The sequence below is a fragment of the Cetorhinus maximus genome, chromosome 7 (genome assembly GCF_964194155.1).
Source record: "Cetorhinus maximus chromosome 7, sCetMax3.hap1.1, whole genome shotgun sequence".
Classification (NCBI taxonomy): domain Eukaryota; kingdom Metazoa; phylum Chordata; class Chondrichthyes; order Lamniformes; family Cetorhinidae; genus Cetorhinus; species Cetorhinus maximus.
In genome coordinates this window covers 72,399,738-72,425,694 of record NC_135885.1, presented here as the reverse complement: position 1 = coordinate 72,425,694, position 25,957 = coordinate 72,399,738, and the positions used below count along the sequence as shown (strand labels likewise).

The following is a 25,957-nucleotide window of genomic DNA, read 5'->3' as shown; positions in this document are numbered from 1 at the left end:
CAAACTACCTGGCATTGACCTAGGCACTAGAGATGACAAAGGCACATCCAATCCAGCTGACTCCACAGTTCTCCTTGCTAACATTTGGGTACTTATGACAAAATTGGATGGGCCGATCCACAGGCTAGTTAAGCAACAGCTTGATATAGCCATACTCACAGGATCACACCTTACCTCCAATGTCACAGACTCCTCCATCACCATCCCTGGGAATGCCTTGTCCTATCATCAGGACAGACCCACCAGAGGTGTTAGGCACAGTGGTATATAGTCAGGAGGGGGTGACTCTAGGAGTCCTCAATCTTAACTCCACACCCCATCAAATCTCATGGTATCTGGTCAAACTTGAGCAAGGAAAATTCTTATTACCACCTGCTGCCCTCCCTCAACTGGTGATTATTATTTCTTAATGGTGAACACTGTGGGGGTCTTGTGGTGCAGTGGTAATGTCTGGGCCAGAAGCCCCAAGTTCAAGTCCCACTTCAGGACTTGACAGCCATGGAAGGTTCATAACGTGGCTAAACAGGTCGATTATCAGCCTGTAAATCTTTCCAATACACCTGATGGGCGGGCAGGCAGTAAGAGAGGGAGAATTTCCCGGTCAGCCATTCTGCAGAAGGCAATGGCAAACCACTGCAGTACTTTGCCAAACATAATCACAGGCCAATCCTCTTAGGCATGGTACCTGAAGGAGGAGGAATGGTGAACAATACTTGCAAGAAGCATTGATAGGTAGGAGGGTAACTTCAATGGCCATCATCAACAGTGGCTTGATAGCACAACTACTAACAGAGGAGAAAGACATAGCTACCAGACTGTGCTTGCAGCAGGTGATGAGAGAAACAAAACAAGAGAAAAAGGTACTTGACCCTGTTCTCACCAATCTACCTGTGACAGATGCACCTATCCTCTGAAGTATTGATAGGAGTGACCACTGCACAGTGCTTGTGGAGGTGAAGACAAAGTTTCATACTGAGGACAGCCTCCATTGTGTTGCGTGCTAAAGGGATAGATTCAGAACAGATTTTTCAGCTCAAAACTGGGCATTCATGAGACACTGTGAGTTATCAACAGCAAAAGATTTGTAGCCTCTGGTCCAGCATATTCCTAGCTCTACCATTACCATCAAGTCAGGGGATCAACTCAGGTTCAGTGAGGAGTGTGGGAGCCCATGCCAAGAGCGGTACCAGGCATACCTATAAATGAGCTGCCAGCTTGAGCTACAACAGTGGATTAGTGGTGGCAGCCATAGTGATCTGCCTAAGGGAAGCTCCTCTGTTCATTTCTCCATGCCTTGCGGTCTTGCACTTTTCTCTTCAGTTGCTTGTAGGAGCCTCCCATTTTCAATTTCAAGTTGTCTAGCATCATAATTCTCTTTCTCCCTCTTGGTCTATATCTCTTTAATCTTCCTTCAATCAGCTCCTTCAGCAAGTTCTCATGCCTTAGAAAATGGCCAATCAAATATTGTCTTTTCTTAATATTCACTAGCTCACCTTTCCTCCTCCGCCATTCTGAGAACTTCTTCATTGCTTGTGTTCTGTCCAACTAAACTGCTCTATCCTTCTTCAGAATGACATCTCACAACTTCCTAATCTTTGGATGTTCATTTTTCTCAAGGTCCATACTTTAGCCCTGTACAACAAGACACTCCAAATTATTGTCTTGATAATTATTTTCTTATTCTACTCACTCTTATGCTAAGCAATGCTTTTTGTTTGAGAATGTATTCTTTGCCATTGATATTCTAAATGATGTATTTACAGCGGTAACCATTGTTAGGACCAGGATGGGAGCAGTGTGCAGTTTCTCTAGCCCCACTACTGCACAGGTCGCACCATAAGTGTAAAGGCTTTACTCACTCACCGGAATGGCCAATTGTTTACTTCTGCTATTATTAGAACCAGAATAAAAGAGACTTTAACCAGGCTTCTTTCAATAAATTCAGAATGATTAATTTATTTGGAAACAAAACTTACTTTTAAAAGCAAGTTGCAAAAGCTGGTTAACATACAATTTGTAATCCGGAAGTGTAACTATATGCCCCTTTAAATCCCAACACGCACACACACAAAGGACAAAACAAATAGAGTCGCTGCAGAGGATTGCATTTAAGATAAAAACACCTTCTGGCCAATAAGAAAGCTTTAAGAAAAAGGATAAAGTTTGAAGGGTTTTGATGCTGTCGATCTGGTGTGCCTGTGTTCGAAGACAGGCTGCTGGTCACTTGCAAGGAAGTTCTTTCCAAAGGAACTTCGGTGTGAAGCAGAACATATGTCCTTGGGATCTCTCTCTTGTCTTAGCTTCTCAGGCTTCCAAATTCAGATGAATTCTACTGAGATGAGGATTTCCAGCTGGACACTGCTAACCACACTAAATTTCACAATTTGGGCAACCTTCTCCAAATGGTTTATTCCCAAAGTGAGTCCAAAAAACAAGTTCAAAGCAGAAACTCATCTCAATCAGGTGATTTCCAGAAAGTCACCAGGGCCTCACTGCCTCTGAAAGCAGTAGTTTTTTTTTCCAGCAATTAAAGTTCAAATAAATAAAGTTATTATCTTCTCAGGTGTTTTGCTAGTAATTTAGTTGAAGTCATGTGATTTCTTGGAAAAGCAGTTTGCCCTCAGTCCAAAGTGAACTTATCACCTTTTTAAAAAAAAACCCAGGTCAATTCCCATGGAAGCGTCTAAACAATTCAACGTCCTTCCAATTTTTAAAGGACATATAGTTCTTGGAGATATGTACTCATAACACCGCCACTCTTAAGGAATGATATGCCATTTCCAAATGTGCTTCATTACAAAGTGTACAGGGAAACATATATAAGAAAAAACATTCAAACGTTCACTCACTCATTCTCTTTCACTCCTTATACTGAACCTATAGTTTTCTCTGACCTTCTTGAATACCAGATAATTTCAATAAAATTACATTCTTGATATGCATCAGCAATTATATTATCCGTCACAGCAATATGAACAACCTTTAAGTTATAAGGCTTATTAGCAAACTCCATCAAAATGGTCTGGCATTCGGTGTCTTAAGTTTTTCCATAAAGGCCAAAGAGCTATGGTCAGTATATATTAGTGTTTCTCTATAGCCATGACGGACATATACCTGAAAATGTTTAAGAGCCAGTAACAATCCCAGGGTTTCCTTTTCTACTGTAGAGTAGTTCTTTTGATGCCGATTTGATTTTTTTTTAGAAAAATAGCCCACTGGCTTCTCTGCACCCAATTCAACTTGTTGCAGTAGGACAGCACCCAACCCCAAGTCACTTGCACAATTGCCAACTTGAAGGGTTTAGTGAAGTTAGGGGTGGTCAACACCGGTTCATTAGTTAGGATTGCATTCAGCTTCTCAAAAGCTGCCTGGCACTCTCTTGACCATATCACCTTTACCTTTTTCTGCAATAAATCTGTTAGTGGAGTAGCTATTATGCTAAAGTTTGGCACAAACTTGTGATAGAAGCCACACATTCCCAAAAATCTCATGATTTCCCATTTTGTTTTAGAAGGGAATTCCACCAAAACCTGCACTTTCACTGTTCTTGGCAACTCTTGTCTTTGCCCTACGATATGCCCAGGAAAGCTACTGCACTTTCGCAAACTCACTCAAGCAATGTTTATTATTAGATCCGCTGACTGTAATTGTTAAAATAGAGCTTCCAGTTGTTTTAAATGATGTTTCCAATTGTTGCTGTAAATCAATACATCATCCAAGTAAACCACACAGTTAGGAGCACTGGTTACAACTTGATTCATTAGTCTTTGGAAAGTGCTGGAGCATTTTTGCCAGAATGGTATTACAAGGCATTGGTACAGCCCATTTGGCATGAAAAAAGCTGATATCTCCTTAGCTTGAGACATTAAAGGTATTTGCCAGTATCCTGTCAATAAATCAATCTTAGTAAAGAATGTGGCACTGCCAACTTTGTCAATACAATCTTCCAAACGAGGGACTGGGTAGAAATTTGTTTTTGTTGATGCATTCACCTTTCTCTAATCTACGCAGAAACTGGTTTGTCCATCAGGTTTAGGTACTAACACTGCTGGAGAACTCCAACTGCTTTGACTAGGTTCAATTAGGTGATTTTCCAACATATATTGAATTTCTGCTTTCACCTGAGCCAGCTTCTCCAGACATGAATGATAGAAGATTTCCCTACATCCACATCATGAATGACTAAAGTTGTACAGCCTGGTTTATCTCTACAGATTCCTTAAAATTCTAAGTAACCCCACTAGATCTTCTTGTTGTCCTACCTTGAAGTATGAAAATATGATGTCTAACTGTCCTAATATTTCAGTGTTAGCTAACCAGATAGTAGGATGTTCAATCTGTGAACTGTCTAAAATCTTCTTCTGCCTCACTCTCTATGTCTCTTTCACCCTCCACTGCCCTTATTACCTGACATACCTGCTCCTTCTTATCCTCCTCCCTATGATGGTATTGTTTTAACATATCGATATGACACAGCCAATTCTTTTTCCTGTGACTTGGGTGGTGGTGGTGGTGGTTGGCGGGGGCCGGGGGGGGGGTCTATCAAATTATTTATTTTACAAAGGTTAATTACCTCGTATAGAGCACTGAACTGTGCTTTCAGAGGTTTCCCCTGTAAAGGCTATAACACTAACACTTCATCCCCTGGTTGAAATGCTCGGGTCTCAGCTTGCTTATCTGCTTTGTGAAACTTTGTGTTTTGAGCCACTTTGCAAGCTCCTGTGAGCCATTCCCGGAACACGGACACATAATTTAACATGGAGGATTCACCCCTCTATCCTAAAAGCTTTTCTTTGATTAATTCAGACGGCCTCTTACCTCATGTCCATAAATTAAATCAAAAGGATTAAAAGCTGTAGATTCATGTGGGGAATCTCAGGTAGCAAATAAAAGAAAGTCCAGTCCTTTGTCCCAATCATGGGAGATTCATGACAATATGATTTAATTATTGTTTTAAGGGTTTGATGGTACCTCTCTAAAGCTCCCTATGTCTGTGGATGGTATACTGTGGACTTTAACTGTTTTATACCCAAACTACTCATTATATTTTGAAAAATTTTAGACATAAAATTGGAAACTCGATCTGACTGGATCTCCATTGATAATCCATATCGAGTAAAAAAATTGGATTAACTTCTCTACTGCTACGTTAGCTGTAATTGTTTTCAAGGGATGGTCCCTGGAAATCGAGCTGCCATTTCCATAATAGTAAGGATATACTGCTGTCCCGCTTTCGTTTTCAATAGCGGCTCACACAGTCCATTAACACCCTATTAAATGGTTCGCCAAAAAATGGTATGGGAATCAAGGGTGCCGGTTTGACTGTAGGTTGTGGTTTTCCCACCATCTGGCACATTTTACAAAACTGCACCACATCCTTGTGAAGACCTGGCCAGTAAAATGCCGGTTTATCCGTGTTTAAGTTTTTATCCCTACGTGTCCTCCCATAGGAATTTCATGTGCTATCCGTAATATCGCTTTATCATATTTAGGTGGTAGCACTGATGAACAACCATTCACTCTTTGTCTCAGGTCTGTGAGGAAGTACCCACTTTCTCATCAGAATCTCCTTTTTAACATAACAACATTCCGGAACTCCCTCAGCTTTAGCTTCAGTTTGGACTGATTGTGCTACCTTACTTAACTCTGGATCAGCTTGTTGAGTCTCAATTAGAGAAGATTTACTAAACATTTCTTTCGGATTATCCAAGTCTCTAAAGAAGGCTTTGGTTGATTGAATATCTGTCTTTGGTGTCACTTTGACCTCCGATGATGGACTTTCCTGAGCCATTGCTCAGGGCACCACACACAAAGGAAAAATTCCTGTAACCTTTTCCTGTAAACTGCTCCATCTCTTTAACCTCACTTGGGGTTTCCTCAATTATGGGAAAAGCTACTTTGCTCGTGCTGAACCATTTCCCAGGAGTAAGTCAACTCCATCTACAGGTAACAAAAACAGAATTACCTGGAAAAACTCAGCAGGACTGAGGACTCGAAACGTCAACTCTTCTTCTCCGCCGATGCTGCCAGACCTGCTGAGTTTTTCCAGGTAATTCTGTTTTTGTTTTGGATTTCCAGCATCCGCAGTTTTTTGTTTTTATCCATCTACAGGTAACTTCTGGACAACCTCTACCGTCACTATCCCAGACATTAGGTCACACTCCAAGTGCACTGGTACAATAGTACGGGTATATACCCCCGCCAATACCATTTATTAAAACTTTGGCTTTTAATGCACTCTCTGATGGAAAAGTTATGACTTTCCCCAGCAAAAGTGTTTGAGTGGTTCCTATATTTCTTAATAAAATTATAGATTTAGCTGACTCATTTGAGTGATAAGGGGTTACTTTTCCTCTTGACAAAAATTCTTTATAACCCTAATGTATCTTATTCACCTCCCCTTAACTCACAGCAATGTTCACACTTGATCTCACAGCTGTAGTTAATGCTACAACTTGATCTGTTGTATTTTCAGTCAGGGCTCCTTTTTCTGAATTGCCCTCACATACCCCAATAAGTCCCATGGATTTCCCGTGCAACTTCCAGCAGTCTGCATGACGGTTACAATGGAAACACTTGTTACAATGGAAACACTTAGGCCTTTGAATATCACTTCCACCCTCAGCACCTTCCTTTCTGGTCTGAGGAGGAGTTTCCGGGACATTCCCAGTTGTCCCTTCTCTTCCCTGGCTACTTGCCTTATTTTCACCCTTCCACCTTCTAACTTTCTTGGGTTTGTGTGGGTGACAGAAAAAGGGTTTGGAATTATGGACCAACTCAATCATCAGCCATCTTCACTGCCTGGCTAGCTGTTTCAATCCTCTGGTCTTCGATATTGGGTTCTAACTACTGGAGGAAATGAATTTTTAAATTTTTCCAGGAGAATTATTTCCCTGAGAACTTCATATGTGACATTTAGCCCTAATGCCCTTATCCAATGGTCAAAATTACCTTGCTTTACCCTCTCAAATTCAATATAGGTCGGCCCAGGCTGTTTCCTTATGATTTCAAACTTCTGCCTGTATGACTCAGGGACCAACTCATACAGACTAAGAATCGCCTTTGTTACTGCATCATAATGCATAGAAACCTCTTCTGAAAGTGATGCGAAAACCTCATGAGCTTTGCCTGTCAACCTGCTTTGCAGAAGCAGTGTTCAGTTTTCTTTTGGCCACTTCATTTGCTTAGCTACTTTTTCAAATGAAATGAGGAATACCTCTACACCTCTTTTCTCAAACTTTGGAAGGGCTTGTACAAATTTAAACATCTCCCTACTGGGCTTTGGTTTGGGGGTAGATTTTCATCATCAGAACTTCCCTCAGCATCTTAGGCCTCATTTTTAAATTCCAGCCTTCTAAGCTAGTATTCCCGTTCTTGTACATTCTCTCTCTCCTTTGGTTCTCTTTATCTTTCTCCCTTGGCTGAAATTCCAGTTCTAGCTTCGTAAATATTCTCGCTTTCCTTTTCAGTTCTTTTTCCTGCTCTTTTTCCTCTTTTTTTTCAGTTCCAATTCTCTTTCCTATTCAAGTTTAAGCTTCTCCATTTCTTTTTCCTGTTCAAGCTGCTTCATTTGCAACCGAGTCCTAGCTAACTCAATTGACTGATCCCCTGGAGAATGTGGTCTTTCTTGTATCTCTTCCAATTTCAAATGCTGCGCTATTACCTCATCTATGTCTGCTTTCCTCGCCACTACGATTCATTCTAACTGCAATTTATCCGCCAATTCCATTAGCTTAGCCTTAGTTACTTTTTGTAAACCAGTCAGTGGTAAATCTTCCATCTTCAGAAAAAAGTCTTAGCAACTTCCAAACCCATTTTGGTTTACTAATGTATAAGAAACCTGGTATCTGTCCATTTATCCTTTACCAATTATTATTATTCCACGCCCAATCACCCGTTGCCCATGTTTCAAATCACAGGAGAACCTCCAATCTATGTTACAACTGGGATGGGAGGAGTGCACAGTTTCTTTAGCCCCACTACTCCACAGGTTGCACCATAAGTGTAAAGGTTTTATTCACTCACTAAAATGGCCAATTGTTTACTTTCGCTATTGTTAGAACCAAAATAAAAGAGACTATAACCAGGTTTCTCTTTCAAAAAACTCAGAATAATTGGTTTATTTGGAAATTAAACTTATTTTTAACAGCTAGTTGCAAAAACTGGTTAACATACAATCCAGAAGTGTACCTATATACCCCATTAAATGCCAACACACACACATAAAGGACAAAAAAAATAGGTTGACATTTAAGGGAAAAAAAACACCTTTTGGCCAATAGGAAAACTTATGAAAAAAGGATAAAGTTCAAAGGGTTTTGACGCTGTCGATCTGGTGTTTCTGTGTGAGAAGATGGATTGCTGGTCACAGTAGTTGTCTGGAAGTTCTTTCCAAAGGTGTGGTGTGGAGGAGAACAGAGTGGGATCAATGTCCTTGGGACCTCTCTCTCATCTCAGCTTCTTAGGTTTCCAAATACAGACAAGTTATATTCAAATTAGGATTTCCAGCTGGATACTGATAACCACACTAAATTTCAGACAAGACAGGAAGAGCGCGAGTTGGGCAACCTTCTCCCTTTCAGTTTATTCCCAAACTGAGTTTAAAAAAAAAAGTTCAAAACAGTAACTCATCTCAGTCAGGTGGTTTCCAGAAAATCACCCGGGCCTCACAGCCTCTGAAAGCAGTAGATTTTTTCTCCAACAATTAAAGTTTAAATAAACAAATAGTTATTATCTTCTCAGGTGCCTTGCTGCTCATTTAACTGAAGTCATGTGACTTCTTGGGAAAGGCAGTTTGCCCACAGTCCAAAGTGAATTTATAACCTTTTAAAAAAAAACCCAGGTCAGTTCCCAAGAAAGTGTACAAATAATTCAATGTCCTTCCAGTTAAAAAACATAGTTCTTCGAGATATGTATTCATAACACCATCCTCTGATAGGATGTAAAAACTGTTGAAAGTACTGTAGGTGATCAGAGTTGACAGGAGAAATAGAAGATCGATTATAGCTCTGTACATGGATCAGACTTTACAATCAGAACAGTATTTGGTGAAACTGAATCTGGTGCATTCAGACACAGTGTGAGACAAGGCTGTCTACTATCACCATGTCTTATTAACATCTATGTGGAAGCCATGATTTAAAAAAAGCACTAAATGATGTCACAATCTCTTTAGAGACTGATCACTTTTAAAAAGAAATTCAAATTCCTCGTGGCCAACTTAAAGGAATTGCACAAGGTTTCAAGTTTTAAGACTTGTACTGTAACAAACAAACTAAAAGCAACATTGACTAAACATTATTTTATAAGGAACTTCCCTTGTTAATACTTTAACTTGACTGAAAACTCCCCCCATTGTTATGTTTTACTGTGTCCCGTAAGTAGACACACTATTCTGCTGAAACCAGTCCAAAGTACTTCTTAGCTCCCGAGGGCTTGCTTCCCTTCTTTTCCTTTTCTAGCCGGGTAACTTCTAATCCCTGAACTGGCTTTTACGGTGAAGGTTATCCAGGAGATTTTTCCCTCTAGTCAAAACTAGGCAAATCTTCCAGTCTCATTTAAATCATTACAAATTTGGTGTTTTCAATTTAAATGCAAGCTCCTACCTGCGTTCTTGCATGGTTAATCAAAGAGACTTGCTGCCTTTATCTCTTAGCTCTCTCTCTCTCTCTCCAATCTGTCAGACTGACCCTGATGTGAGGGTCAGTGATATTTTAAGAAAATACCTGCAACCCGATCCTACATGGCTTCCAATGGACTCGTCTCCTCTCAAAGCCCATCTTCATGACAACACGAATCACATAAGCTTTGTATGCAGGTAGAAATGCTAATTAGCCATCCCTAGACTCCCAATTTCATTCTATCTTGAAACAACTAAATAGACAATTTAAAGAATAGCCATTTATAAGAGCTGACATTTCTAACAACTCCCGGGGCTTTTGGAGACTAACAGTCTGTCCACTGTCAGCACAAATGCTTTGGTCATTGTTTACAAGTGTGAACACCTTGCACCTCCTTCCCAGTAAAACAAACTGGGTGCCCCTTTAATATTTAACACACAAGCCACGCAGGCTTGTTATCAGTAGAATTCAGAATAGGTCACATAATCCCTTCATTCCTCCATTTTATCCTAAATTAAAAACAGCCCCTAAACAAAATCCCATAAAACCTCTAATTTGTAACAATGAAGTACAGAAAGGTGTCAAAGTAAGAGGTCAATTAGTGAAGGTGGCGAGATTTGCAGACAGCCAGGTCCTAGTGGCTAGCTCAATCGAAGATCTATAGATACTAATGGATAGAATGAATAGTGGGGAAAGCTTACAGAATGAAAATTAATGTAAAAAAGACCAAAGTTATAAGTATTAGAAGAAATAATGGGGAGAAAATAGAGGTCAAGATAAGTGGTCAACAGCTGGAACAGGTATAGCAATTTAACATGGGACTACATGCATGCTCAACAGTGGAAGCAACATGCTATAGACAGAGTTGAGCAAACTCTCAACAAATAGATCAAAACTCTGCAGTCCTGCCACATCTAGTTGTGAATGGTGGCAGATTATTGAACAAGTAATTGGAGGAGAAGGAGGCTCCAAAAACACTCCATCCTTAATGACGTGGGAGTCCAGCACTTAAGTACAAAACACAAGGCTGAAGCATTTGCACTCACCTTCAGCCACAAGTGCCAAGTGAATGATCTATCTCAGCCTCTCCCCGAGATCCTCACAGAAACCAGTCTTGAGCCAATTTGATTAATTCCACAAAATATCAAGAAATGACTGATCGTACTGGATACAGCAAAGGCTATGAGCCCTGACAACATCTTGGCTTTGGTATGGAAGATTTTGCTCCAGAACAAGCCCTACTCCTAGCCAAGCAGTTCCTGTACAGCTACAACACAGGATCCACATGACAAAGTGGAAATTGCCCAGGTATGCCCTGACCACAAAAAGCAGGACAAACTATTGCCAATTATTGCCCTATCAACCTACTTTCAATCATCAGAAAAGTGATGGATAGCAACGTTGATAACACCTTCCAAGTGGTACTTACTGACCAATAATCTGCTCACCAATGCTCAGTTTGAGTTCTGCTTGGGCCATTTGGCTCTAGACCTCATTACAGCCTTGGTCCCAAATATGGACAAAAGGGCTGAATTCTAGAGGTGAGGAGAGAATGATGGCCCTTGACATCAAGGCAGCAATTGCGTGAATGTGGCATCAAGGAGTCCTGGCAAAACTGAAATCAATGTGAATCAGGGAAAAGTCTCCACAATAGAATTCAGAACTGATGAAAGGTCACAACTTGATATGTTAACTCTGCTTCTCTCCCCACAGATGCTGCCAGACCGACTGAGTATTTCCAGCATTTTTTGTTTTTATTTCAGATTTCCAGCATCCCCAATATTTTGCTTTAGGAAATTTACCAAATGTTCCACTTTCTAAATGAATAGGTATGTTTATGTTTGTAACTTGTTTAGTGCACTGTTGTCATAGCGTGCTGATCATGGCCTCCATTAAATGTGACAAATAACAAGCACTAACTACTATGCCAGCAAAAAGATCCTTAATGCTACATGTTCATGCTCTCATTTAAGACAAGTTGTGTTGTACTTGGGCACTAATCTCACATAATCCTTTTTCTGACATGCATCCCTTTAAACCTCATTGCAGAACAAAGTCGCTCATCACATGAGACAGCACTTGCATGACCCTGGCAAAGGGCTATTTAAAGAAAAACTGTATTTAATAAGCTACCTGATCAAATAGGTGTTCTGAATAACTAAATTCATAATTTTCAATAAAAAATTGCAACCTGATTTTTGCCACTCTAGTTTCCACTATGGATAGTCAATTTAGACTTTTGTGTTAAAAACAAAATGCTACGGATGCTGGAAATCTGAAACAAAAACAAAAATAGCTGGAAAAACTCAGCAGGCTGACAGCATCATTTCTGATGAAGAGGCATACGGACTCGAAACGTTAACTAGACTTTCGTGTTGTTATTTAAGCTTTTGTTTCTACAGATTGAATAAAAATATAACTGATAATATTTTGTAATTTCTCCGCCATTTGATCCCAGGGAAAGGCATGGAAGACACAGGACGCATTTCTTTCAGCATTCAAAATACTTTAGGCTTTCTTTTTACTTAAATTGTTAAAGGGGCCTAATTATTATGTTTCAATAATAGGTTATTCTTTGATGATAATGGTTTTATAAACAGGGCAGATGATGTTACCAAGATATTTTAAGATATTAAATTTTTACCTGTGTAGACATCCTGCTGTTGTTCCAAAATAAGGTTCGAGGCAACTCCCGAAGACAGTAATATTAAATATGTCATTTTTCCCGGCAACTTTAACAGAAAGTCTGTACCTGTAATTCGTATTCTGTGCTGTGGAGACACAGGCAGGCTTTGGGCAATGGAACCTACAGAAAAATTGGTGGACAGAAGGTCATTATAATTCAGTTTTCACAAGACGTATGCATTTCTTATGCTTCATGTAGTAAATAGAAAACTGTTCTGCACATCATGAGACTGAGTGAATTGAATGCACATGTACACGATTCACCCACGATTGTCAAAGACAGTATAAGAACAACTTTCATGAGCAAAAAACTAAATCTAGTATGTTACAAATTGTCAAAAGGAAGCAATTGCCAAGATGCTTATTTAAAATCCATATGGAAGCTCCGTAGGCACAGAAGTAAAATGCAAACAATTCATTCAGGCCTTTGACATGGGAAATACTGTACAAAATATTGAAAATTCTACAGAAGGTTACTTAATGTTGAGGTTTTAAAAATTTGTTCTTGGGATGTTGCATTGCTAGCAAAGCCAGCATTTATTGCCTATCTCTAACTGCCCTCGAGAAGGTGGCAGTGAGACACCTTCTTGAACTGCTGCAGTCCATGTGACGTATGTACACTCATGGTGCTGTTAGGGGGGGGGGGATGTTCTAGGATTTGATCCAGTGATAGTGAAGGAATGACAATATAGGTCCAGGTCAGGATGGTGTGTGGCTTGGAGAACTTAAAGGTGATGGTGCTCCCATGCTTCTGCTGCCCTCGTCCTTCTAGGTGGTAGAAGTCGCGGGTATGAAAAATGCTATCCAAAGAGCATTGGTGAGTTGCTTCTGTGTATCGTATAGATGGTACACATTGCTGCTACCGTGCTTCAGTGGTGAAGGGAGTGAATGTTTAATTTGCTGGATGGGGTGCCAATCAAGCAGGCTGCTTTGTCCTGGGTAGTGTCCAGTGTCTTGAGTGCTGTTGGAGCAGCATTCATCCAGGCAAGCGGTGTGTATTCAATCACACTCTTCACTTGTGCCTTTTAGATGGGGAGTCAGTAGGTGAGTTAATCGCCATTGAATTTCCAGCCTGACCTACTATTGTCAGCACATATTTATATGGCTGATCCAGTTCACTTTTCGGTCAATGGTAACCTCTAGGATGTTTATGGTGGGGGATTCAGGGATGTTAATGTCTTAGAATGTCAAGGGGAGATGGTTATATTCTATCTTGTTGGAGATGATTACTGCCTGGCACTTGTATGGCTTGAATGTCACTTGCCAGTTATCATCCCAAGCCTGAATGTTGTCCAGTTGCACAGAGCATGGACTGATTCAGTATCTGAGCAGTTATGAATGGTACTGAACATTGTGCAATCATTAATGAACATCTCCAATTCTGACCATATGCTGGAAGGAAGGTCATTAATGAAGCAGCTGAAGATGGTTGGGCTTAGGACACTAATTTGAGGAACTCCTGCAGTGATGTCCCAGGGCTGAGATGATTGGCCTGGAACAATCACAACCACCTTCCTTTTCACTAGGTATGACTCCAACCAATAGAGTCCCCAATTCACTCTCAACTCACCTCCGGAGTTCAGTTCTTTTGTTCAGATTTGGACCAAACCTGTAATGAGATCTGGAGCTGAGGGGCCCTAGCAGAACCCATACTGAGCATCGGTGAGTAGGTTGCTGCTGCTTGAATGCACTGTCAACAACACCTTCCATCACTTTGCTGATGTTTGAGAGTAGACTGATGGGTCGGTAGTTGGCCCTGGTAATTGGTCGGATTTGTCCTGCTTTTTATTATATCTAATATTAAATCCATATTTGAAAGACATCACAGCATATTCTAATTACAGGAAATGTTTTTTTTTAAAATTAGTTTTGGATAAAATGTTCCAGATGCAGAAATTCTAATGTCACACACACAGAAAAAGATGAATCACTGGAAGCACAATAGAATATAACACCATCCTTGGAGAATACTTTATGTACATGGTATTTATTTAATTATATGAGGAATGTTATCACAATATTTTCTACTATTGTGAAACATCCTCATGTGTGCACAATATGTTGTTTGTATTTTCTTCAATTGTTTTTGGTGTAATCATACTTTAGAGCAGCTCCATTGACTTCATTGGACACCAGTACTTTAGGTTAGCATGGAGGTGGATGTGGAGCAACTGAATAAGGGATAGTACTCCCCATCAATTGAGACATATGGGTTAGAAATATTGTACAAAAAGTAGTGTTTTAAACAGATGATGGGGTGACTGCTTAGTATAGAAATAATCCTCTAGTCTTTGCTTCTCACTCAACTTTTGCAACTTTACTATGTGATATATAACCAAGGATCCCTTGGATACAATATTTGACTTGACAACTTTGCCACTCATACTTTCTGATAAAAGTTGTATTTGGCTGGTGCATATTGCATTTGCTTAAATATCATGGAGATATACAAAATAATTACTTTTGACTTTTATTTTACAATGCCACAGGGCATGAACTGGTAAATCAAACAGATGAAATGTTGATGCATTTGGTGTAAAGGTATTGTGATAATTAATAATGTTATAGTAAATAGTACAACCTGAAAACATGTCAGTGAAAAGTATCTTAAAGACTTTTCAATGAATCTCAATATATCGTTAAGTTTAACCGTTAAATTCAAAACAAAACATCACAAAGATTGATGAGATATGATAGAACTTGCATTTATACATCATCTAATCACATCCACAGGACATCACACAGTGCATATCACTTTTTTAATATGATGTAATTATGTGGATAAACACAGCAAGATCCCACAAACAGCGAATCAGATTAATAGCCAGCTAAACTTTTTAAGTAGCCTGTTAAACTAGTAGACAAACTTCAAAACTCCTATTTGACCTTGAGCTGGATTTCCGATCCTACATCTTCTCCATCACCTCCATAATACTGCTCATCTTTATGCCACCCTTAGACCACCTGCAGCTGCAATCCCTATCCATGCTTTAGCTATCTTCAGAATCAACTATCCCAACGTCTTTCAGTCAGCTTTTCTTCCGTCACCTTCCGTTAGCTTGGGGTCAACCAAAACTTTGTTGTCCATATCTTAATTCACACCAAGTCATGCTCACCCACCACACCCTGTGATTGCTGCTGTACATTGACTCAGGGTCCAGCCAAACCTTGAATTTAAAATTCTCATTCCAATGTTCAATTCCCTCCAATGGCCTTGCCCATTCCTATCTCTGTAAGGTCCTCAGTCCTATAACCCTCTGTAAACTCTACGTTCTTCCAATTCCAGATTTCCTTTGCACTTCATTGATGGCCATGTCTTTAGCTGTCCAGGCCTCAGGTTCTGAATTCCCTTGCTAAGCCACTCTGCTGCCACCTCTCTCTCCTCCTTTAAGATACTCCTTAAATTCTACCCCTTTTGGCCAAGGTCACATGTCCTAATATCTCCTCCACGTGGCTCGGTGTCCAATTTTTCTACACCACACCGTGACAACACTTCAAAAAAAAACTTAATTGGCTATAAAGCACTTTGGGGTGTCTGATGGTCATGAAAGGCACTATATAAATGCAAGCCTTTCTTTCTTTGTCTGATAACGCTTCTGTGACACGTGTTAGGTTGTTTTACTATATTAAGCGTGCTATATAAATTGAAGTTGTTGCCTTTAAACGGTGTTGATCGAGAATAGATGGTTCAGACACAAAAATAAAATTGTTCTTTTTTGAATAATGCCATTGGATTTTTTACATTCACAGGCATTTGTGTTCGTATAATGTCTCACCTAAAAAATGCCATGAAAACAAACAGTATTCCCTCAGTACCACTGAAATGTTGGCCTATATTGTGTGCTAATCATTGATGGGAGCTTGAACTCATAAGATATGGTTTATAATCTCCACTGTTTCTTGTGACTTATCGGGTAAGTTTATGAAATACAAATTATATTTCCAGGTCATTATGGATTCTCCAGGATGTTACACAATATGGAAAGAAATAATTATGTAATGTGTTGATATGTCAATTTGCTTTGTCACAAATGATAAACATGGGGTTAATCCTAGGATTTCTCATACAGTAAACTCCCAATTTTGATTGTCAAGATGAGAAATTTCTCACAGGGAAGAACATCCCCAGAGTCACCAGGGCGATTCTTTCAATATTTTCAAATGTCACTCTAAGCCAGATATAACAGAGGACCACAAAACAAGTTGTATGAATCTTCATAGCTTCTTGTTAGGTGTAACAAGAATCTAAAGAGCAAAAGAAAGCTATATTTTAAAATACATGCGCAGATTTTAAATAGAAGAAAGACAGAGAAATACGGAAAAAATACATGAAATTGTGTGATGTATTGTAATATTATTTTCATCTGAAAACATTTTGTCACTTTAACTTCATACCTGCCAAGATTTAAAAGTAATCGCGATCCACATTTGTGACAAGCTGGATATAGAAAACAAGTGTCATGAAGACATAATATTGAGGCAATAACAAAGGATCTCTTCCCATTCATGTGGTTTCCTGGGGGAGGGGGAAAAAGCAACACAAGAACATATAGTTAATAACGTGTTTGTATTAGATTAAGTCACGATAGTGAAATTCTTCAGTCAAAATGTTCAAATATGGAATGGACAACAATGTTTATAGCGAGTCAACTGATGTTAGACTGATACCTATTTGAATTTGTCTTCAGTACAAAATTGTTCACGCTACAAAGCCTTAGCCATGGATTTCACAGTTACAAACCTCAAATGACCAATGCTATTTTCCTGTAACATTGAATGAAACTGCAGAAGGAACCACAATGATTACTGGAGCTGCTATCCATTTGAAATGAAACTGCTTTCTCTAAACATTAAACTATTTTGTAAATAAACCATAGGCAATTCATCTGTGACATAAAGGAACAAAGGTTTCACTTATAAGTACCTTACATAGAACATCTCAAAGCATTTCACAATCTGCAAAGCATTTCACAATCTGCAAAGCATTTCACAATCTGCGAAGCATTTCAGAAGTGTAGTTACTGTTGCCTTGTAGGCAGATGTAGCAGCCAATTTGCATACTCCAAAGTCCCACAAACAGCAATGAGATAAATGACCAGTTAAACATTTTTTTGGTTATTTGAAACTCTGGCTCAGATTTAGTGGGACTATTAGCGTTCACTTTAAACTCACAGCAACTTCTGGAATCTACACAAGCGCACTTAAACCTGGAATTTCAGAAGTTGCTATCACTGATTTTACGCTTCTCCATAAGATGTTCTGTTGAAGTTCCCCATGCTGCAATAAATTTAGAAATCACTGAACTGATAAGAACTTGCCCTTTTATGCTGTTAAATTAAATATTGGGAAGACTGAAGCCATTGTTTTTGGTCCCCGCACCAAACTCTCCTCCCCACACCAAACTCTGCTCCCTAGCAAAAACAGAATTACCTGGAAAAACTCAGCAGGTCTGGCAGCATCGGTGGAGAAGAAAAGAGTCGACGTTTCAGGTCCACATGACCCTTCAACTGAACTGTTCTGTTGAAGGGTCATGTGGACCTGAAACGTCGACTCTTTTCTTCTCCACCGATGCTGCCAGACCTGCTGAGTTTTTCCAGGCAATTCTGTTTTTGTTTTGGATTTCCAGCTTCCGCAGTAGTTTTTTGTTTTTATCTCTGCTCCCTAGCTACTTTCTTCATCCCTCTCCTTGATAACAATGAGATTAAACCAGTCTGTTCACAACCTTGGTATCATATTTGATCGCACGGTGTGCTTCCAACCTCATGTTTGCACCATCACTAAGATCGCCTATTTCCACCCTTGTATCACCACCTGGCTTTGCCCCCATCTCAACTAATCTGTTGCGGAAACCCTAATCCTTTGTTACTTCTCGACTTGACTATTCTAACAGACATCTGATTGGTCTCCCACATTCCACCCTCTGTAAACTTGAGGTCATCCAAAACTCTGCTGCCTGATTTTTTAACTCACAGCAAGCCCTGCTCCCTTATCATCCATTGTACTCACTGACCTATATTAGTTCGCAGTCAAGCAACATCTTGACTTTAAAAATCTCATCCTTGTGTTTAAATCTGCACATGGCTTCGCCCCTCCCTATCTCTGAAATCTCCTACAAGATATCTGTGCTCCTCTAATTCTGGCCTTTTGTCCGTTCCCAATTTTAATTGCACTACCAGAGATGGTCAAGCTTGCAGTTGCTAAGGACCCTACACCTCTCCACCTCACTTTCTTCCTTAAAAAAAAACCTCTTTAAACCTCCCTCTTTGACCAAGTTTTTGTTCATCTGACCCAATACCTCCTTAATACAAGTTGTTGTTCTTGTTAGTCTTGTTGAAAAAACTCTTGAAAAAATTCCACCTAGTTGATTGAGGAGGAACTGGGTTTTTAAATGGCATACAAGGTTTATAATTACTGCTTTATGACCTCTCTGACCCTGGAAAAATAATTTTGTGTTTGTGGATTGTCAAATTTCTCCATTATAATTAAAAAAAAATACACGTTACATTTTTTTAAAAACATTCTGATATTTCAGCTTTTAATTTAATCCCATGTGTATATGCCAATCATTTATTTTGCTTTCTGTAAAACTTAATTAAAAATGAAGGATAATAATTGCATTTACTTCCTGCTTTATTGTCTGTCAGGATACTTCAATGTAACTGGCTGCTTACTCTGCTTGATGACATCACTTTTGATTGACACCTAGAAATCCCCTTGATTTGGTGCTAGATTCAAACAAACGCGGGAAAGGGAAAATCCATGCCACAGAGTCCGCTAGAGCTTTGTAGGCAGCTTTCTCAGAGATCAGTGGTGAGTTCTGTCACTTTAACGCTGACTGCAAAATCTGGACCACTCTGTTCTTTGAAATGAGCTATGGGATCTTGTATGTGCACCTTAATAGGTGAATGGCACCTTGGATGAATGTCTTGTTGGAAAGGCGCCATCTCAAATAATGCAACGCTCCAAATAGTAATGCACAGAAGCACCTTACTAGACTTGAGCTTAAGTCTGTCAGAGGTTTGGAATCTTCTGACTGAACCAAGTTGACACTTGAAGAATCATTGCCCCATAATTTTCTGTCAAAATAATGGTTAGGTGAATGGCACTCACTGTTATGTGTAAATGTTACAGCAACTTCAGGCAAGGGCAGATGCAATATTAAATATAGAAATCCAAAAACTGTTGTTCTAGATGCACCTCTCGCCATGTTAATGTTGAAATTGTGCTGCAACAGAATACATGCTTTAAATTGGTAATTAAGCTCAGCTGTCCGCAACTGGAGAAGGATTAGGGAATCACTGCAAGAGTATATAAACCAGTTCACTCTTGGTGTATGGGAGAGTCTGTGACTTTGTTTCGCTGTCTTGGAAATAAACTGGTTTTAAGGTACAGGCTAGCTTCAGACTCATTCTTCCTCAACATACTGAAACCTCTCTCTCCTGTGTTTGTAAGATTCTAGCAATTCTGCCATAATAGCTAGCTGGCTAACCCTTACATCTCTGTAACCTGCTTTCTCTGAAAACCCCTGTCAAGAGGAAAAGGGGAAAAATCACCAGTAGAGACATTGAAAAGCAGGTTTTTACACCCAGTGAACCACGGACGAAAAGTGCTGGGAGACCACCTCGTCTCATCAACAACAAACTGCAAGGAATTTGGAAGACATCAATCACAATCAACCCAACTAATCCTGTACACCAGATTGGTGCTATTGTTTTATCTCACCCTTAAAATCCATGTTTTGTGTGTCTTATATGTGTCTGTGTGTTTGTGTAGGGGTAGAGTTTAAGTTATTGAGTTAGAAGTTAGCAGTTCATCTTTCTTTCTTTTGCCACTAGTTAAGGAGAATTTGTTCAATAAGCAGTTATTTACTCATTAAGTTTACAAACCCGGTGCTCGTATTCTGTTAACCTAAATTAAACAGTTAGGTAGAATTGGAGCAATCTGGTGGTTTGGTCAAACTTTTCATATTTGTCGCGGCTCGGTGAACAGTGAGGCTTGTTATTACAATGCACTATCCCGAGTGAGTCATGACAATACAATTATTGGAATTAACATGCTGTTAGATTCACGAAAACTATATCTCGCTTCCTGCCTCACCATTGAATTTCCTGTATTTACACAGTGAATAGGAATTAAACTGACCATAGACTTAAAATGACATAATTTAACTTGCTAACGATGTGACAAGTTTTAATTACAGCCAATCAACACCCCTGGCACTGAAAATTAACTATGGAAAGTGTGGAGTCACATTCCATCAGGTTTCAACTGTTGGAAATTTTAAAATATGTAACATTTTAAGATTACTTGTTTTTAATAACTTTCCTATTCCATTTTTTTCTTTATCTCTTAATCTGATCTTTCCCTCCTTATTTTTCTTTCGATACTTTATTTAACATTGAATTCACCCATTTGAATTTACAATTCCTTCTCAGTCCAAGTTAATTTCACAATCTTTCAATCTGGATTAGTAAAAATATAGCTGCTTGCCCAGTTCAGATCCCAGACATCCAGGTTCACTTTCCACTGGGTTATCCGCATACACGTTCAGTAACTTGCCATACAAAAAAATTTAAGATCCTAAACTTGCAAGGACTGGTCTAACCAACAGCAGACCCTATTAAATGCCCCACCATACAAAACTATGCCCCACTATGGTGGTCACCCAGACAAAACCATGGAGTGTGGAACTCACTACCAGACTCACAATTTATGAAGGAGGCATCACAGCAAAACACTAAGCTACTCCTGATACAATTAACTAGCTTAACCTGAATGTAAAATTATAGTTTTTTCTCTCTTTCTTCAGGTGTTAAGGATCGCAAGCTCCAACAACTCATGGGTGCCGATGCCATTCTGGATCCTTCCTCCCTTCTCTTCCCTTTGAGCCCACTTCTTCATCTAATCTTGCTGCTTGCTGTGTATTCACGAAACCCTCTGACCTTCCTCTGAATGATCTGTCCTTAGCAAAGGACTCAGCTTTATCCCATTATGCCCTCACCTTAATAAATTTCAAGCTTGGTATGACATTGAGCTCTTCTTCCATCACCTTCACCTCACTTCTTTGGTCAGGGCCCATCCCACTCCTCCACCCCACTCAATGAACCCTTTCACTCATCTCCAATATGATCTCTCCCTCTGTCCTCTTAATCCGCTTTTGATCTTTTCACTGAGAATTGCCAGCCTGACATCAGCCATTTCAATTTCTCTGCTCCCCTCACTCACTCTAACCTGTCTCCTTCTGAATTTCTGCATTCCATTCTCCCAGGTCTAACCCTGACATTGTTATCAAACCTGCTGACAAAGGGGTGTTGTTGTTGTCTGGTGAACTGATCTCTACCTTGCAAAGACTGAATGCCAACTCTCTGGCATTTCCTCCTATCTCCCCCTGGACCATGACTCCACCACCAAACATCAAGCCATCCTTTCCAGAACAGTCACTGACCTCATCTCCTGCAGTGATCTTCCCTCCGCAGCTTCCCACCTCTTCATTCCCCAACCCTGTACAGACCACTTCTCACTCCTGCCCAAGATCCATAAACGGGACTACCCTGGTAGATCTATTGTTGCTGTTCCTGCCCTACTGAACTGATTTGTCCTACCCTAACTCTATTTTTCTCCCCTTGTCAAGTCTCTCCTTACCTACATCCATGACTATTCTAATGCCCTCCATCACTTTTAAAGTTTTCAATTTCCTGGCCCTAACCGTCTCTTCTTTACCATGGCCGTCCAATCTCTCTATTCCTCCATCCTCCACCAGGATTGTCTGACAGTTCCCTCTCCTTCCTCGAATGGAGGCCAAACTAGTCCCCATCCACCACCACTCTGCTCTGTCTGACTGAGCTGGTTCTCACTCTGAACAACTTCTCCTTCAACTCCACTCACTTCCCCCAAATGAAAGATGTTGCTATGGGTACCTGCATTTTAGTAAGCTACGTCAAACAATTCTTGTTCTCATCCTACTCAGGGCTCCCTCCCTCAATTCTTTTTCCATTACATTGATGATTGTATCAGTGCTGTTTCCTTCTTTTGAAATGAATTGGAAAACGTCATCAACTGTTCTTCCAATTTCCACCCTTATCTCAGTTTCACATGGTCCATCTCCGACTCTTCCTTTCCTTTCCCTTGCCTGACTTCTCTGTCTCCATTTCTGGCAATAAGCAATCAATTAATATTCATTATTAGCTCAATGATTCCCAAAGCTACCTCAACTGCACTTCCTCACACCCTACATCCTGTAAGGACTCCATTTCATTTTCCCAGTTCCTCTGTCTCCATTGCATCTGTTCTGATGAGGCAACCTTCCACAACAGTGCTTCTGAGATATCTTCTTTTTCCTTCAATCAAAGATTCCTCCCCCTGCCACCACCACCCAAACCCCCACAACCATAGCTAAATAGGGCCCTCAATCGTGTCTGCCATATTTCCCACACTTCTCTCACCCCTTCCTCTTCCTCCCAGAGCCATAATAGGGCTCTTGTCCTCACCTTCCATCCCACCCACTTCCATATTCAGGAGGTCATTTTTTTGTCACTTCCACACTTTCAGCATGATGCCACCACCAAAAACATCTTCCCCTCCCTACCCCTTTCAGCATTCCAAAGGGACCATTCCCTCTGTAATCCACGCCTCAGTCACCCCCAACACCTCATCCCCTTCCCACAGCACCTTTCCATGCAAATGCAGGAAATGTAACACCTGCCCTTTTACATCCTCTTTCCTCACCATCCAAGGTCCCAAATGCTCTTTCCAGGTGAAAGTGATTTACGTGTACTTCCTTCAATTTGGAATACTATATCCGCTGCTCACAGTTGGTCTCCTCTACATCAGGAAAACCAAATGTAGATTGGGTGACCGCTTTGCAGAACACCTCCATTCTGTCTGCAAGCATGATCCCAAACTTCCAGGGTCTTGCCATTTTACTTCTCTATCTTGCTTTCAATGCTGATATTTCTGTCCTCAGCCTATTGTACTGTTCCAGTGAAAACATAAGCATTAGGACTTTGAATTAGGCACTTTTCAGCCATCTGGACTCAACATTGAGTTAAACAATTTCAGGCCAAAATCTTGGTGCCCATTTTATTTCCTTTTCTTTGATTTTTCTCTTTCTATTAACAGCACACCTGCTCTAGGCACATCTTTTATTCCTTTTCTTGTCCCATCTCCATTCCCTTTGGGTCTGGAAAACTAACATTATTAAATCTCCCCTGACTTTTACCCTAGCACAGACCTTCCTTCTATCCTTGCTCAAAACCTATTATATCTCTAACTTCCAAGTTCTAATGAAAGGTCACAGACCTGAAATGTTAACTCAGTTTCTCTCTCTCTCTAACACAATTGCTGCCATAACTGCTGAGTATTTCCAACATTTTCTGTTTTCATTTCAGATTTCCAGCAACCGCAGGATTCTATTTTTGGCAAAATTATAGTTGCTGCTGTACATCCACCATAAGGGAGAGAGAGAGAGTCTGTGCATTTCCACACCAGTTGACACTCACTGTGATTCTTGTACATTACTTTAGCCGCCGTTTTTAATTAGTCTTTTTTCTGAAAATCCCGCCGGAAATGATCCATCCAATGAGATTGTTCTTCTGTCCGTCGCCTTTTGGGTTCCCGGAAGCTCAGTCTCGGAGTCAATAGTCCGGGCGGATTCCGTTCCGGGTCTCCGTCTTTGGGTTTACAGCAGAGTGGGTGGGAGTCGCAAATTGGCGTTGGGGTTTGGAAAAATATTTCCGGCCGAACAGGCGATGGGTCGGTGTTAACCGCCGGAGAGTTGGTTGCAGACGGTGTTTGTAGGTTGTTGGGGAGTGGACTTGGGGCCTGTTTGTGATCTCAGTTAAGTGGAGCCTGTGAAGATCCGGATGAAGTGGGGTGTACAGTTCTTTATTGCTAATCACTTTGACACTTGTTAAGATGCAGGATTGTCGGTGAGCTGAAGGGTGGGAAGCAGTGGACACCCACTTAGTTTGAGGAATGTTGTGGGCATTTACACTCGGAATTATTAAACTTTAATTTAATGTAATAGGTAAGTAGTGGGACGCAGTGGAAATTAGTTGATGAGGTGGTCAGGGATACTCAGAACTAGTTCGATAAAATATTTAAATGGTTGTAACTCTCTGAGATAAAACTGAACTTGAATAAATGGCTCAAAAGAGAAAAAATGGGAAAACACTTACACCGTGAATGATACGGAGAAATTGAATGAGATCTTGCTATATTCGTACGCTCTACTTAGCACCCAATTATAGAAGAGTACCAACCAACAGAGGAAGTTGAATAGTTAATTATGTAACTAAATCGTACAAGTTGCAGGTAGTTGTGCTTCAACAGCTCAGAACGCACACAAAATGGATCCTTTGCCCTTTCCAATTGCGTTTGAGAAGATGGAGGTGAGGTATTGCAATCTGTGTGGTGTGGCTACATCCACAGTGCTCTTTTGTATGGAGTTTCAGGATTTTAACCCAGCAATAATGATACATTTCCAATTCAGGATGATGTATGACTCGGAGAACTTGCAGATGGTAGTTTTCCCATGTATCTGCTGCCCTTGTCCTAGGTGGTAGAATTCATGGTTTGGAACGTGCTGCTAAAGAAGGCATGGTAAGTGTGTCTTGTAGATGGTCCACACTACATTCACAGTGCACTGGTGGAGGAAGGTGTGAGTGTTTGAGACAGTGGATAGGCGCTAATCAGGTGCGGTGCTATGTCCTGGATGGTATTGAACTTAAGTGTTGTTGATGGTGGAAAGGCTTTGAGGATTCAGGAAATGAGTTAGTTACTGCAGAATGACCAGCCTCTGACCTGCTGTTATAGCCAAAGCATTTAAGTGGCTCATCCAGTTCAGTTTCTGGTCAGTGGTGACCCCCAGGATACTGATGGTGGGTGATTAATTTATGGTAATTCCATTGAAAGCCAAGGGGAGGTGGGTCGATCCTCATTTATTAAAGGTGGTCATTTACCTGGCATTTGTGTGGCATGAATGTTAGTTGCTACTTATTATGCCTGAATATTGCCCAGGTCATGCTGCATGTGGGCATGGACTAGTTCATTATCTTAAGAATAGCAAGTGGAGCTAAACACTGCAATCATCAGTGAGCATCCCACTTCTGACCTTAAGGTGGAAGGGAGCTCGTTAATGGAGGGCAATTAGGGATGGGCAATAAATGCTGGCCTAGCCCACAGTGCCCACATCCCATGAATGAATAAAAAAAAAAGCTGAAGATGGTCAGGCCAGGTGTTAATTGTATATTAATTGTGCTTAATTGTAGGCAGATTGTGGGCATTAAGACTGGGTCTATGGCAGGGGAAGGGAGCCAACAAGAGGATAAACCTTGGTAGGAGTGACCACCACAGTCCTTGTGGAGACAAAGTCCTGTCTTCACATTGAGGATATTCCCCATTGTGTTGTGTGGCACTACCACCGTGCTAAATGGGATAGATTTCAAACAGATGTAGCAACTCAAAACTGGGCATCCATGAGGCTCTCTGGGCCATCAGCAGCAGCATAATTGTATACCGCCACGTTCTGTAACCTCATGGCCTGGCATATCCCCCACTCTACCATTACCATAAAGCTGGGGAATCAACCCTGGTTCAATGAAGAGTGCAGCATGAGCCATACCTAAAAATGAGTTGTCAACCTGGTGAAGCTA

General features: G+C 40.4%; 1 protein-coding gene across 1 annotated transcript in view; it reads right to left on the bottom strand.

The window, feature by feature from the left end:
• Positions 1–23,921, bottom strand: part of ddias (DNA damage-induced apoptosis suppressor) — a 38,317-nt gene extending 14,396 nt beyond the window's left edge. The window contains exons 1-3 of the mRNA XM_078545695.1: positions 23,804–23,921; positions 16,701–16,821; positions 12,265–12,426 (exon numbers count right to left, since the gene is read on the bottom strand). Coding sequence (XP_078401821.1) covers positions 12,265–12,426; positions 16,701–16,821; positions 23,804–23,819 — 299 coding nt within the window. The 5' untranslated portion in view covers positions 23,820–23,921. The remainder of the gene's footprint in view (positions 1–12,264; positions 12,427–16,700; positions 16,822–23,803) is intronic.
• Positions 23,922–25,957: the final 2,036 nt, after the last annotated feature.